The sequence below is a fragment of the Serinus canaria genome, chromosome 4A, assembly GCF_022539315.1.
Source record: "Serinus canaria isolate serCan28SL12 chromosome 4A, serCan2020, whole genome shotgun sequence".
NCBI classification, from domain to species: domain Eukaryota; kingdom Metazoa; phylum Chordata; class Aves; order Passeriformes; family Fringillidae; genus Serinus; species Serinus canaria.
This window is the reverse complement of record NC_066318.1, coordinates 16,913,817-16,928,496: the sequence shown is the minus strand read 5'-3', so window position 1 is coordinate 16,928,496 and position 14,680 is coordinate 16,913,817. Positions and strand designations below refer to the sequence as shown.

Below are 14,680 nucleotides of genomic sequence, written 5' to 3'. Positions count from 1 at the left end.
GAATAACAACTTTAAAGGGGTCTTGTGTTCCTGCTGCACTGGATCTGCTTGCTCAGCAGCCAATTCAAATTCCAGATGCAACAAATTATGACAGATATATTTCCTAATCTTTCCATTAATCTTCCAGGTTATATAATTTTGTACTTCTGAATTTAAAAATGTCACTGTGCAGCTTCCCTGCCTCAAAACCCCCAAGTTCTAAGCTGATGCCCCTTGTTTTTCCAGGATAAATACTTAATTAGAAGTAGCAGGAGCTGTAAGTGTGAATTGAGGGATTTGCCATTCTGCCACACAGCAGAATTCCTGAGAGCCCTCTCAAATTGCCTTTTGCAAAACAAAGCTGCCTCACGTTTTCACCACTCTGTGTTATCCTCACCTTCATCTGACTTTGTTGATGCTGGGTTGTTTGTCAGATCTTCCACATTTCCTTCCCCACCTCCACGAGATCTTGAATTCCAGACTTTAATGACTTCAACATCATTATCACTGCCACTCCCACTTGAGCTACACTCTTTTGTCACCTTTTTCCCCTTGGATTTTTTTTTCCTAAAAAGCAACATTACACACCCCATTATTTTATTTTTTTTAATCCCAGTAAAAGAAAACATATTCCATCAGACAGATAAAATACAAAATGAACATTCACTTTATAGAAATCAGTTCTACAAGGGAAAAAACACCAACAAAGTAAATAAAAGGTCAATTACTTTGCATAATCATCAGAACTTAAGCTCATGGAAGTTTCATCTGAATCTGAAGCTATGAAGTCATCCATGCTGTCTTCATCAAAATAGCCCTCAAAAGAGAAAAAACAGAAATTATTAACTGTGTTCACCCAGAAGCTTTTATTAAACCTTTAGCCATCTGCTCACTCTTCATTTAAACAATGGGAAGCTCTACAAAGGCCTGGCCTTGCAAAATGTTTTAAGAATGACAACATACTCAGCAAGAGAAATATGACAAAACCAGCAGCAAAATGACCCCACAGCAACAAAGATTTCCATTAATTTGACGAAACTTTACCTAGAGCTTGGCAGAGCTTATTTGGAAAGTTCTCAAGTGAGAGTATTTTGATATATCTAATTTACCTTATTTTCTTTGCTAATATAGTCCAGCTGCAAACACCAAGGGTGAGTCCAGATTCTGCTCAACATCTGGAAATCCTGGAATAGTTTAGCTCCAGCTTTGCCTCTTCCACCTTCATTGCCACCACCTACACCTGACAATAAAGTTCAGCTTTTAGAGTGAGCCCTGAAGTGAGTTTGCCACACTCTGCTCCCCTTTGAAGAGCCCAGCACAGCACATCTGAGTGTTCTTTCCAGCTGCACATCATACTGCAACATCTCTTGTAAAAGGACTCAAATTACTCACTCACAGCCATTTTTTCTCCCAGTTAAAGTTGTCAAAATTAGATTTTCTCCTTTTTCTTGATAATGAGAAACATTATTACATTTCTTACATAAAAGCACATTGCTCCCCAGTACAGGAATATACAGAAATCCTCTTAAAAAGACAGACTTGTCTATTCAGGTTTTGTAAAAGCAGCCCAAGGTGGAAAACACAAAATAGCATTTGCATTTAGGTCTCAATGAATCTAACTAATCTGAGCTACCTTTAATGCTGCAGTATTCTACTACAAACAAACCTTATTTTTTTTTTTTTGTTGTCCAAGCACTTTAGTCCATAGGGCAATGCCAGAAAGTTGATTTTCACCTAGCAAGTGTGTCAAAATGCCCCTTATGAAATGCCATCAGAGCTGCAGGCACTGACCTGTCAGGTGATCCAGGTAATACTGGTAGAGCTTGCACTGGATGGGGGTCATCCTCACCTCCAGCACGTACTCGTACTTGGGGGGCAGGAACTTGGTCAAGGCTGTGTAATCCTTCCTCTGCAATTTCACAGACACTGCTTCAGTCACAGAAACATGGGAACCACTCCTGAGAGCTTCAGCACTTGGGGCATCTCAAAGGACAAAGCACTGTGGGATCAGGGATGGTGTCCTGGTGCTTTCAGCCCCAGAGGGGGAAAATCAGCCCAGAAATACAATTGACTCAGGCCCTGCAGGAGGAACCCACCTGCCCCACTCAGGAGCTTCTTAGGCCAAAGGCCATGACCTGCCAAGCCCATGCCCAGTTCCAAGTCCTTGCAAAGTTCACTGCAACTCCAGGAGCTGCTCTGGGAACTACTTTTGGGGTTTTTTTAAAGAATACTTAAACCAGATTTTTACCTCTGTTTTGGGTTTTTTTGACTCTGTCTCCCCACTCAGTGACCCCAAGACAGAGCTGCTCTCTATGGACAGCACCTGCTCTGCACAGGGCTGGACAAAATCCACGTGGGCTCCATCCAAAGCTTTTTTTATCTAAGGTCTAGAAAGTAACAAGTTCTTCACCCTTTTGAACCTGAATAATTTTCCTTCTCTCTTCTTTTCAGTTCTTTTGATTCTTGCAGACCAGAAAAAATACATATTCAGAAATAACTGACAAAACTGACAAACTATTCCTGAATAATTTTCCTTCTCTCTTGTTTTCAGTTGTTCTGATTCTTGCAGATCAGAAAAAAATACATGTTCAGAAATAACTGACAAATGAGGACTAGCAACTTTCTCTGCAGACTTTAGGGCAGATCTTAAACGTGCTTATGGAATTAAAATGGAATATTTCAGAGCAACTAATGTCCTACTCTACCATAAAATGTTCTTGTCTCCCAGCAGGAAATAGCTGTATCCTCTAATATTCGTATTTTAGAATACATTGACATTTGGAGAAAAATTATGAAGTTTTCTAGTCAGGGATCTAACAATCCTGCAAAATATTGTGAAATCTTTTTTTCCTGCAAAATAGTGAAAATATTTAAGTTAAAAGATTTATGGAGCTGTCAAATCAGAAGTTTCCAGGACTTGGGTGATTTCAGAGCGAAACAAAAGAACTCCTCTCTTTCCCTGGAGGGAAATGATGAGTTAGGGACAAAGTGTTCTCACCTGAACACAGCCAGCCAGCATCTCATAGAGGATGTGAGCACGTTTCTTCATCACCCTGACATCCACGGGGGTGGAGTCTGCACACTGCCCGTTCTGGATGGGATTGATGAAGCGGTTCCGGAACTCCTTGATGGAGCCAAGCAAGTTCTCCTTGATGAAGTTCACCATGCAGTGATCTAGGAGAAACAGGTCACCATGAGTGCTTCCAAATGGAAAGCACAGTGCTGGCATTAATGCAAAGAGAAGAGAAATGTGCCACAGCTGAATACAGGTCTCAGAGAATCTTAGAAACTCAGTGGGCAGCTGCGCTGCTTCAAATCCTTTTCTTCCAATCAAACTCAATATATCTGCCACAGACATGTTTTATGAAAAATCCTTTCCTTAGGATTTTTTTCTCCTGAGAAGCTGAGAGGCCTCAGGAACAAAATGTGAACAATGATTATCTGCTGCTGTGGAATGCAGCAGGTGCATCTGGGATTGGTCTCATCTGGTTGTTTTTAATTAATGGCCAATCCCAGCCCAGCTGTCTCGGACTCTCTGGTCAGTCACAAGATTTTATTATCATTCCATTTCCTTTCTATTCCTTGCCAGCCTTCTGATGAAATCCTTTCTTCTGTTCTTTTAGTATAGTTTTAATATATAATTTTCTTTTAATATAATATATATCATAAAATAACAAATCAGCCTTCTGAAACATGGAGTCAAGATTCTCATCTCTTCCCTTGTCCTGGGACCCCTGTGAACAGCACCACAAACATCTTCTATGGCTGAGAGGCAAAAGTGCACTGAAGGAAATAAAAGACAACAACTCACATTCTATAAGATTATTCTGCAGTGGTGTTCCTGTCAGAATTATTCTTCTCCTAGATTTAATAGAATTCATTGCCTTGGAGACAGCAGATGCTTCATTTTTTAATATGTGTCCTTCATCACACACTACGAAGTCAGGACCTGGAAAGAAACAATATTAAATCTCCCCACAATATTTCATTGCCACAAAGAACCTGACAGCTTAAAGTATCCAAAATTTGTTCTACAACTATGTTACTTTGGGGTTTTTTTAAACTTTTTGGATGTCTTTTATGGTGAGATTTTTTAGCACTGATTGGGTTCTCATTCAGCCTTTGCACAAGCATTCAGAGGAGCCACTCTGGTAAAGTCAAGGCTGTTGGTTGTAAAGTCTTCATGGCAAGGATTCAACTCAGCTTTGCAGCATTTTCCTGATAAAATGGTCCATTCCTGCTGCTGCTTGTGCATGGCTGCACCTCCATCCATCCTGTCAAAACTCAGTGAAACTTCCTTCTCTCCAGCTTTAGGCTGCCATCTACTGACACTTGGGCAATCCCAAAACACCCAAAATTCAGGTAACCTGCAATTTTTCATTAAGGCAAGAATAACACTAGGGGGACAGAGTGCAATCAGAAGTCTCAGATAATAAAAAACACAACCAGATTTGATCTGAATTGCAGACAAGTGAATTGCCACCTTGCAGCTGAAAGTCACCTCAGGAATGTCCTCATCTTTCTTCCAGGAGATAAAATATCAGTCTGGTTTAAGTGAGCTGCACAAGGAATGTCAAAACCACAACACATTCCCACAGCATGCAAAGCAACTCTAATAATAAGATAAATAATACCCAACTTGGCAGGACTGACTTACTCTTAATTGTTTTCAGACTTAGCACAATTTCTGGAATTTCTTTCCTTGAAAATGAAGTCAAAGATATTCTAGGATCCAAGTAGTAACTCAGAATAAATGTTTTACCAGCTCTAAACCTGACCTCAGTTCCAGCACTCTCAACTCTGAAAGCAGCTCATGACAATTTGCTGCCCCTTGGAGAAAAGCCACCAGTTGGGTTCAGCAATTCAGCACTAAAAAGGCCAATAGTTGAGGAGCAGAGGAGGATTTGTCAGCAAGGACAGTTTAATCTTTTATAATTTATTGAGAATGTTTTGTCTCAGATGAAATTCAAACTGCCTTCTAAAGAATAAAATTAATTCTAGGGCAGTGATCAACAGCAGAGAATTGATTACACCTCTGACTACACACACACCAGTGCCAGTCACCTTAATCATGCCATTTGAAGGTGATTTAAAAGTGATTTGAATCTTACATGTGAAGAGAAAGGAATCAAGAAGATATTTCTTTCCAAGCAAAAAACCCAAACAAAACAAACCCCAACCTTTTAAAACAAGTCTGGAAGACAATTATGAAAATCCACATATGAATTCCAACTGCACTCAGGCTTGTCCAAGCCAATGGATTTCTGAATTTCCCACCTGCCACAGAAACATTTCCCCATATTATTTCATGACTTTTGTACCTCCCCAGTTTTGAGAGAATGAAAAACACTCAGTGCCTACACACAAAAGCTTCCTCTCATTTGAAGTAACCATCTCTAGCAGTGACAGATCCTTTCTCTAGTCCTCTTCTCATTAAAGACTGATTCATTCACATGAAGGTAAAGAAATTAAATTTTAAAACCAAAACTCAAACTGTTTAGAGCAAGTGAATGACAGTAAAAATATGAAAAACCCCTATCAGTACAATTATTCATGGTTTGCTTGGCAGCAATGCAGCACTGATATCTTGAACTAACATCTTGGCTACAGCTCAGCAGCAGAGATTTTCATCCATTTGTGGGGGTTTTCCCTTGTTCTTCCAAAACAAATGCAAATCATTATGGACAGAACATTCCTCAAAATATGATAAAGGAATGTAAAGCTTAAAGGGACCTCAGGGGATCATTCAGATCATTTTCTCCATCTGAGATTAGGGTTACGAGAAAGGGGCAGACCTGACAGAAGTGGGAAACTCCACAGCCTCTCTCTTGCTAAAACACTGTGCAGGAACACCCAATTTGCTACAAATCTGAATAAATTCTGCCCTTTCCTTTCTCCTGATCATGTTAAAACCAACTGACAACACTCCTTTCATTAACCAGCTCTTAAATGGTGGAAAATGTTGGTATTTTTTTCCTAGGCTAAAAAGCCCTACTCAAGCAATCCTTCCTCAAAGTCTTCATCTTCTCACCCTTCTGACTGTACTTGCACATGTTAAATTATTGAAATACATAAAAGACAGGTATGGATATATACACACAGTTCTCCTGCTCCTCTGAAGTACAACTGCCAATTAAAGAGAAGTCTCCAAGTTAAACAGTACCAGAATTTTTGTTAGCAGCAACAAGTTTAAAAAAAAAATTAAATAAAAAAGTGTTTGAAGTTCCTCAAGCAGAGCACAGCAATGATCAATAACCAACAGCCCTTCAGCAGTGGCACAAGGCAGCCTGCAAACCCTGCATGTGTATAAAATCCTGCCATTCTTCCACATAGCTGAGCTGGTTAATTAATGAAATCACTTCTCCACCCATAAACTTTGGCTAAACCTTCCCCCTCTGCTCCCCCTGACAGTGGAACACAGCCTCTCCTGCACTGGGTCCTAGCCCAGCAGCATTCACCAGACACATCTCATTAAATTAACACTCCAATCCCAATGTTGCAGCTTTTTGACTGGGAAGTGCTCCCAGAGGCCAAGGGTTCCCTATTTCCAGTCCCAGTAGAAACCTGTACATGGTTTTCTCCTGCAACTGTCCAAGCTGACCCACCAAGGGAGCAAGAAACAAATGAGAATCTTGCAATGCACACTTAGTCAATCCAAATGACTCCAAAAATGAATGGGTAACAACACACAGACACTTCTGTCTCCCTGCAATTAGTTAAAATAGAGAAAGGGATGAGGCAACATGAAATGCCCCCAAGTTGTGCCAGGAGAGGCTCAGGCTGGATATCAAGAACATTTCTTCACTGAAAGGCTGGTTAAGCATAGAAGGAATTGCCCAGGGAGGTGCTGGAGTCATCACCCCTGAAGTGCTCTAAAAATGAACAGAGATGGAAGATGATGGCACAGTTTAGTGAGCATGGTGAGTCTGCACTCCACCCTGGAAGTCTTTTCCAACCTTGAAGTTTCCATGATTCTACAAAAATAATTAAGGAGTAATTTCAAGGTTGGGTTTCCCAATGGTCTGACTGCACTCTATCAACCAGTCCTAGAAGGGAACAGAACAGGAGGCTCCACGTCCATCTGGAATTATCCAAAATCTCTGAGGGTCAATGTGCTGCAGCTTCCAAACTTAGTTAAAGTACACAAAGGCATGAGCTGAGCCCAAACACTGCCCTGTGCCAGTGCCTGAAGAGCTCTGGAGGGAGAACAGGAACACAGCAGGATGTAAAATCCCTGGGATGGGACAGGGAAGGTCACAGCAGTCACTGTCTCCTCCTAAAATCCCACACTCCAGTATTTTTGGGCTTACACAAACACAAATCCATGAAGGGACAATGCTGCTGCAAAGACACAAAGTAACAACCCTTCTGTTTGTCCTCCCTTACATTTTCCACCAGGGCAAAAAACCCACAAAAATCAGTTATTGTATAACGTTTTATTTCATCTTGTTCTGTACCAGAACAAAACCCACTAAATACAGAATTACTGTCACCACTACTTTGGGACAGCAATTCCCACCTTTTCTCCCTTAGCTTTCACTTCCTGGACAATATTCCCAATAAATGCAACATCCTGAGAAAATCAGACACAGAATAGCACTGACAGAACAGGGTTCCCCCCCTCTTTTTTGGTTTGTTGTTGGGTTTTCTTGCTCTTAACAACTGCAGCTTAGGTAGGAGGAGTCAAAAAACCCATTGGCAAGAAGTGCATTTCCTGCATTGCTTAAATAATGGGTGTGGAATAAACACCAAACAAAAACATCAACAAAAACAGTTCAAATGGTTCATCAGCTGCTGTCCTGGAGCTTCCCTGATGCCACAGCCATTGTATGACTTAGTCAAGCTGGCAGAAAATTAATTAATGTTTCAGTTGCTCCAACAGCATTTCTGCAGAGCTGGAGATGCCAGATCCACCTGGGCAATGCCAAAAATCATGGAGGTATTTTTCCCCCTTAGAATAAACTCTTTTGTCTGTCTGAACAGAATTCACAGCCCTACTTTATTAGGAAACTTCACAAAATCAAGCTCAACAAGTACAATTACCAATCAGAAGGAGGGGAAAAAAAAGAAAATCAATCACACACTGTCAAAGCAAAGTCCATCAGATAATTTAAATCCAAGAAAACCCAGCTCCACTTACTCTGCCTGCCATACCTGCACTCTCAAGGAGAAATACCAACAGTACAGCAAAGTTGTACAAACTTTTAAAACCAATTTTTAAGACTTTCTGCATAACTCTATATTTTTTTAAGGTATCAGTTGCCAGTTCAGAATTTCTAGGGAAATTCTGCTATTTGGTGAACCTTCCTAATCCTAAAATTGTTAGTCCTTTTTGGGGAGCACCTGAGAAATCAGTTCTACCATCTTGGAATACTTTCAAGGGCTTCCATACATGCTGACGTAAGTTTGGTAAGTTCAGCTCAGCTCAAACCAGACATTTGTTTCCAAGACTGAAAAAATAATTAACTGCTTTATCTGCACTCCCTTAATTAGCAGTTCATTAACACTTGTTTTTTCACACTTCTAAAGCACATTGTCTACTATTTTCATGTGTAGTTGCCCCCTTAGTGGTAGATTTCCATCAAGGACAAACCAGCTTGTGGTTGTAACCAATTAACAGATAAATAAATAAAATATATTTAAATAAAACAGCCTTGGGTCCCCAAAAAAAACCCCTCCAATTCCTTTGCAAAGGAAGCAAAGCCAGTAAATAAAAATATTTGGTAGGAAAAGTTTCTAGAAAATATTCCTTGCATTTGATTTAATAGAAAAGACTGTTACAGAAATCTATTTTAAAAAGCAGATGGGGAGATTCTGAACAAATTTCTGTAACTCAGCAAAAGCCAACCAAGAAAATCTGATGAATCTTACCAACACTATTTATTTTCATTGCTCGTATACATAAACCTGCAAGTCCAAACTATACAAGCTGTATAAATTTCCACTTACCTGGGTCGACTAAAGCTTTATTAAATATTTCTTTCAGTTTTCTACTCTTCACATTCCTGCCTTGTGCCAGGTTTCGATACATCTCGTAGCCAATGATCATCACACCTCCCTCATCCTGCCACTGCTGCAGCATGTAGCTCCTCTCCTGAGGCCTTTTCACAGTTGCCAGCTCATACACCTGCCAAAGAGGAAAAAAAACCCTTTAATTCCTCTTAAAATATTCAATAGTGATCTAATTTTTAATACTTCTGAGGTATTAATGCAAGATTTTTCACATAGTGAAAGTACATTTCTTAGATTTTATTTTAAGTGGTGGAGCTTCCCAATTTTGCAAATCATCCAGTTATTTCATGAAGAACTCTTTTTAAGCATCTTACCTCTAGTTTCTCCTCATCTTCTAAACCTTCCTGCCATTTTTCAAACTCATTCAGCCAGTTCAAGGCAGTGTTGAGTGGACACACAACCAGACCTGTCCGAAAATCCAGTTTGTCACATAGCAAGACTGTGTGGAGAAAACTTACTACCTGCAAGAGAAAAAACAGCCAGAACACCAAATAAATGCCAGGAAAAAAAAAAAAGTTCTATTCATTTATGCAATTAAATCACCAACAACAGCCTTGTTTAAATACATTTTTGGTTAAACAAACAGAATTTCTGGTTACATTTTCATGCAGGTGTATTTGCAGTTCAAACACTGCTTACTCTGTGCTCCATGGCTGCACACATCCTTCACACACTGAGATACTTCTGAACTGCTGAATGACTTCACAGAAAACCCTCCCTCTACATTCCACCAATCATTTTAATCTATTAAAGACTTCCATCAATAATTTTGAAGCTTTTCCCAACATTCATCCCAAACACAAACTAAATTCACAATTAAGTTTCTTAAAAGTGAATTTCAGTCTTGAAGCAGTTCCTCACACTTTTTTCAAGGCAAATTCTCTCAGCAGAGCTCTACAGCAGCCTGTGGCAGTGTTTGCCAAGGATTCACCCTGCAGCCAGCCTGGCTGTGTGCTGGGGATGGCAACACCTCCTTGAGGCTGGGAAAAACCCAAAACCTTGTGCTGCCACTCAGGGCCTCTGCTGGGCTGCCTGTTTGAGCAGCAGCAAACAAACCAGGACTGGAGGAGAGTCAGTGATGCCATGGCAGCTCCAGCTCTCCCACTGGACTTCTGGTACAACACCACAAGTTCACATCTTGGTATCTGGCAACTCTGATTTGATAGAGGGATTTGAAACTGCATGACTGTGCTTGGAACACTGGGCAGCAAAGTGCTTTTAAAACAAGGATTTACTGGTGGTTCTGTGTAAGACACAACTACCCAGGAAGTCCCATGGCCAGCAGGTCCCCAGTTCCCTGATGTCCCTGATCTGTGCTGACACCCTGCCCTGCAGCTGGCAAAGTCTGCCACAACTCATGGCTGGTTCAGCTCTTTTAAGAGCTAAAAACAAATGGCAACAATCACAGAGCAGAGCAGTGACTGGCAAATGGACACATGTGGAAAAAACAACCACCTCAGCTTCATACACCAGCCCTCAAAACCATTTATGCTGATACATGTTTCTAACTATGGCTTTCTTTGATTTATCAAGAAGTTATAGCCAAAATTACTGTCATTAACACATCTGGATCACTATAAAAATCCCTTCTGCTGTATTTCATCAGACTACATGGTGTGTAAAGTGTAGGTGGAAAAATGCCCTACACAACAGCTCTGCAAAGCATTGCAGATCTCCACTAAAAGGTGTGATTAACTCCTCAAGAACCACAGCAGCTAAGCTGGGATCAAGTCTGTAAAAATACACCTTTCAAAGGTGATTTTTGAAATGTACTGCAGAATTGCAGACTGTCAAAATACTGTGTGTGCCACCCCCATTTCCCTAAGCAAAGCACATTTTGAGATGTGCTGGAGCTGGAGATGAAATCCTGCTGTGCACCAGCCCCAGCCCCAGCTCTGCCTGAACTGGTCATACCATGAGAGACCCCAGTTCCCCGAGCACCCTCAGCTCTGTGCCACTCAAAAACCCCCCACAAACCCACCAGCATCTGACTTCACACAAGGTCTGGCATTAAAAATAAAACCAACCAAATCTGATAAACCTGTACTTCAGCAGCAGCAAATTAATTTTAAAACAGTCAAGAAAATAAATCATTTAAGGGAAAAAAAAAATGAATGAGAAGGACAGAAAAAAACACAACCTGCTTAAGATTATTCCACAGACTTAGAAACAGGCTCCTGGAGCCTCTCCGCTACCAGCTGTATTTATTTTCTTGTTCTGAGTTGCAAGAGAACTACACAACCCTTGGAAATAAATTTTGGTTCTTACCTGTAATGTTTTTCCCAGGCCCATACAGTGAGCAAGAATGCAGCCAGAGCCAGGAGATGTCTTGGTTTTTTTCACAGATTCACAACAGCAATCCCACATGAACTGAACACCTGAAGAAAATTATTGGAAGTTTTCTGATTAAACATTCATTTTATTGAAGTTCACCCAATAAGAGACAGCTGTGATCACTGAGATCATGAGTTAGGAAAGCAGCTGTCAGGATAATTATTGATTCAATTCCCATCCCAGTGGGGTGTATGTGGGATGATCTTTGCCTTGATTATATTCACAGCTTCATTGAAGATGTGGCCACTGGGTTGGAAAATATTCCTGTGAGGATGCAGACTGCCTGATCCCGGGGACAGGGAGATGAGAAGACACATTCTGGTTTCACCAGGAGGAGTTTTTTATTAGTCACATTCAGCCTGCATAAGGTGCTGTGCCCCTGGAGAGAAAAGAATTCTTTTTTTCCTTTAAACTCTTTCCTTACCATCTACTTGGTGTGGTTTCAGTCTGGTCACTATACTCCTGTGAACCTGCACTAATGGTTCTTTGGTTTCTTCATCTTCATCTAAAACCAGCTTGGTTGTGATGGGACATTTCAGAGGTGAGGCATCTTCAATCTCTATCACCTGCAAACAGAAAAGGCATTAGAGGAATATTCTCACAGGAGTAACCCCCAGCATCTGAGACACTTCAGATTCACCAGAACTGGAAGCAATAATTTATTTACTAAAAAGAAACCTTCAATTCTTTACTGCATCACAACTTTGGCACTGAAGTGAAGCAGCAGGGAGCTGAAACAACTTTCTAAGGTCACAGCAGTCAAATAAAACTTACCAAGGTCAAACTGCAGACAAAACTTGGGGCTTATAAGGCTGCATGTAAAGGATTCTCAAAAATTACTCATCAAATTGCATTGAGGCTGAAGTTAAACATCATCAGGAATTCAAGTTGACAGAAATTCACAGAGAATCAGACCATACCTCTCTCAATTTCTCTCGCTCCCGTTCTCTCTCTGCTATACGTTTTCTTCTCTCTTCTTCTTCTTTAAGTGCATTTTGTGTTTCTGTTCTGAGCTTATCATCTTTAATAATCTTCCTGATCTTCTTCCTGCCTTTTCCAGGAGATTTTGAGTCATCATTGTCCTCGTTCTCAGAGTTACTCTATTAGAAATTAAGTGAAATACACATTAGCAAGAAAATTATGGCAAGATCACCAAACCCTCCTTGCTTAGACAAGCTCCCAGAAATTCTTAGACACACAGGTGAAGTTCAGCTAATAAGAAAAAAATGCCTTTTTTAGAAGTCTGACAAAAGAAGTGCCACCTTCACTCTAAAGTATTCTGAGATAAAAGATAAGCCCAGCTGTGCAAAGGCCATACTGAAGGGACTGTTATCATTTGGTAGTAGCTAATGATCATTAATAAAGCACTTTTTCTCCTGTTATACTGAGGCTAAACCAGAGCAGCCCCTACTTACACCACACAGGAAAAGAAACTCCAACACTACCAAAGCCTTAATCCACAATTTGTCTCATCTACATTTAGATTAAAAATTCCATTTGCTTCAATATCATGCATTTTTATCAAGATCTAGACAGGAAAAGTTTTAGTTCAAACATAATGTTTTACCTCCACAATGGTGGCATCTTACAAATTTTAGCCTGAACTGACATTGAGAAAAGCTTTAATTTTTTCACTGTACTTTGTGCAGAGGTGTTTGAGATACCCTGAGCAGAAGAGACAGAAAATCCCAATTTATTACTTCAAAACATGACAGAGCACCTTGTTCTCATTTTCACTCGATGAATCCTCTTGAACCTTTATCCTCCTTCGTTTCTTTTTCTGTTTGTAGCTGCGCTGGTTCTCCTCTGCCTCAGCTTTCTTGGCAGATCTATTAAAAAACAAAAGGCAGTATTACTGATTAACCATAGTAATCCTCTGCCTCACTGAAAAACAATGGTCAAGGAGGAGTAGTAACTCATTATTAATTAATAAGATATGCACTCCTTTTGTGCAGTTAGAGCTGACTTCTAAATTCCTTCCTGCTCAGCCCACTGGACACCCAGAGCAAAGAGAAAACCCTTCAGAATCTCAGAACTATAAAGCATTAGTTTAATACTGCAATCCACCAGGTGACAGTGATGTATTTGGCATTAAAATGCCAATTTTTTGTTGATTTTTTTTTTTTTTTTTGGTACTGGCTCATCAAATTGTCGTGTATCCCCTATTGTGGTACAAATTCAAAATTCCCACATTTGTTGCAAAATAAATTAATATTCTATAATTCCTACAGACAAATATCATCAAGGTTTTAAGAACTGTTCCAAAGTGTTTTAACTTTTAGCATCTCCCTGCACTATTAAAACCCCAAATCAACACAGCTCAGCTTTGTTCATACCTTGTCCTTGGCCTCTGGTCATCCTCAGACTCGCTGACCTCCTCACTCACTGCAGACTCGTGGAACTCTGAGTCATTGGAGTCATCACTGCTCACTTGGAAAAGAAAGCAGCATTTATTTCATGGTGAGTATCACTACAAAGGCAGCAGCTGCTCACTGCACAACAAACTGCTCCAGAGCAACCAGCACTGCCAGGACTCATCCCAGACAATATGGGACCCACATTGAGAAGATAGAAAGGGCACAGAGAAGAAAAGGTTAAAACTTAAGCACCAGCTGAGTCCTGGTGGGTGGCTTACTGTGCCACAAGCCTTGAGGTCCTTATGTATGAACATCTACATTTATTTTAGGAGCAAATGGAAGAGAGCATTAAATGATTGAGAACTGTAGGGAACAGTATGGAACTTCAGAAAACCAAAGGTGATTTTTAGTTAAACAGAAGTTTTTGTTTCAAATGCTTTACAGGTCATTTTATAACCATACTATGAGAAAAGGGCTCTAATTTACACACAAAATATAAAACTGCATCACTACATTTATGGCTTGGCATTTCTTCAGGTAATGCAAGCTCAAAACTGCCTCAAAAAGCAATTAAAAACACACCTAAAAGAGCAGCATTAGCAAGACTCTCCCAACCACTCTGAGGAGCTGTTCCTGACATTTTTAGGTAATGAAGACACCAGTGTGGTATTTAACACCTTGAATTTCAGCCTGACCTTGAACACAGTGGAAAGTTTAACTGGTTTATGAATGACAAGGCTTAAAACATGAGATGTTCTACATCCATGGGGAATGGTAACATTAATAACACAGGGCTAAAAATGGCAAACTGAAATCAAATATATTGTGTTTGAGGGCAGTCAGCTTCAAAGGCTGCACTGAAGAACCCTAGGCTGCCTCTTACTTGCACATTACTTCATAGGTAATTTACAGTTACTCCTCCTGTATGAAATGCTGTAGGTGGAGCTTTAATCCTATCAGGGAGGAAAAAAATGAAATGCAAGCAGATAAAAATGAGC

The 14,680-nt window shown here is 40.3% G+C and overlaps 1 protein-coding gene across 6 annotated transcripts in view; it reads right to left on the bottom strand.

The window, feature by feature from the left end:
* ATRX (ATRX chromatin remodeler) overlaps positions 1 to 14,680 on the bottom strand; it is a 68,477-nt gene that overhangs the window by 16,354 nt on the left and 37,443 nt on the right. For all 6 annotated transcript variants that reach the window (XM_030228700.2, XM_050974581.1, XM_050974583.1 and 3 more), the window contains 13 exons: positions 13,662 to 13,755; positions 13,046 to 13,154; positions 12,246 to 12,425; positions 11,750 to 11,891; positions 11,260 to 11,369; positions 9,306 to 9,452; positions 8,929 to 9,106; positions 3,791 to 3,928; positions 2,978 to 3,153; positions 1,771 to 1,888; positions 1,089 to 1,219; positions 708 to 796; positions 377 to 546 (listed from right to left, as the gene is read on the bottom strand). In XM_030228700.2, coding sequence (XP_030084560.2) covers positions 377 to 546; positions 708 to 796; positions 1,089 to 1,219; positions 1,771 to 1,888; positions 2,978 to 3,153; positions 3,791 to 3,928; positions 8,929 to 9,106; positions 9,306 to 9,452; positions 11,260 to 11,369; positions 11,750 to 11,891; positions 12,246 to 12,425; positions 13,046 to 13,154; positions 13,662 to 13,755 — 1,782 coding nt within the window. The remainder of the gene's footprint in view (positions 1 to 376; positions 547 to 707; positions 797 to 1,088; positions 1,220 to 1,770; positions 1,889 to 2,977; positions 3,154 to 3,790; positions 3,929 to 8,928; positions 9,107 to 9,305; positions 9,453 to 11,259; positions 11,370 to 11,749; positions 11,892 to 12,245; positions 12,426 to 13,045; positions 13,155 to 13,661; positions 13,756 to 14,680) is intronic.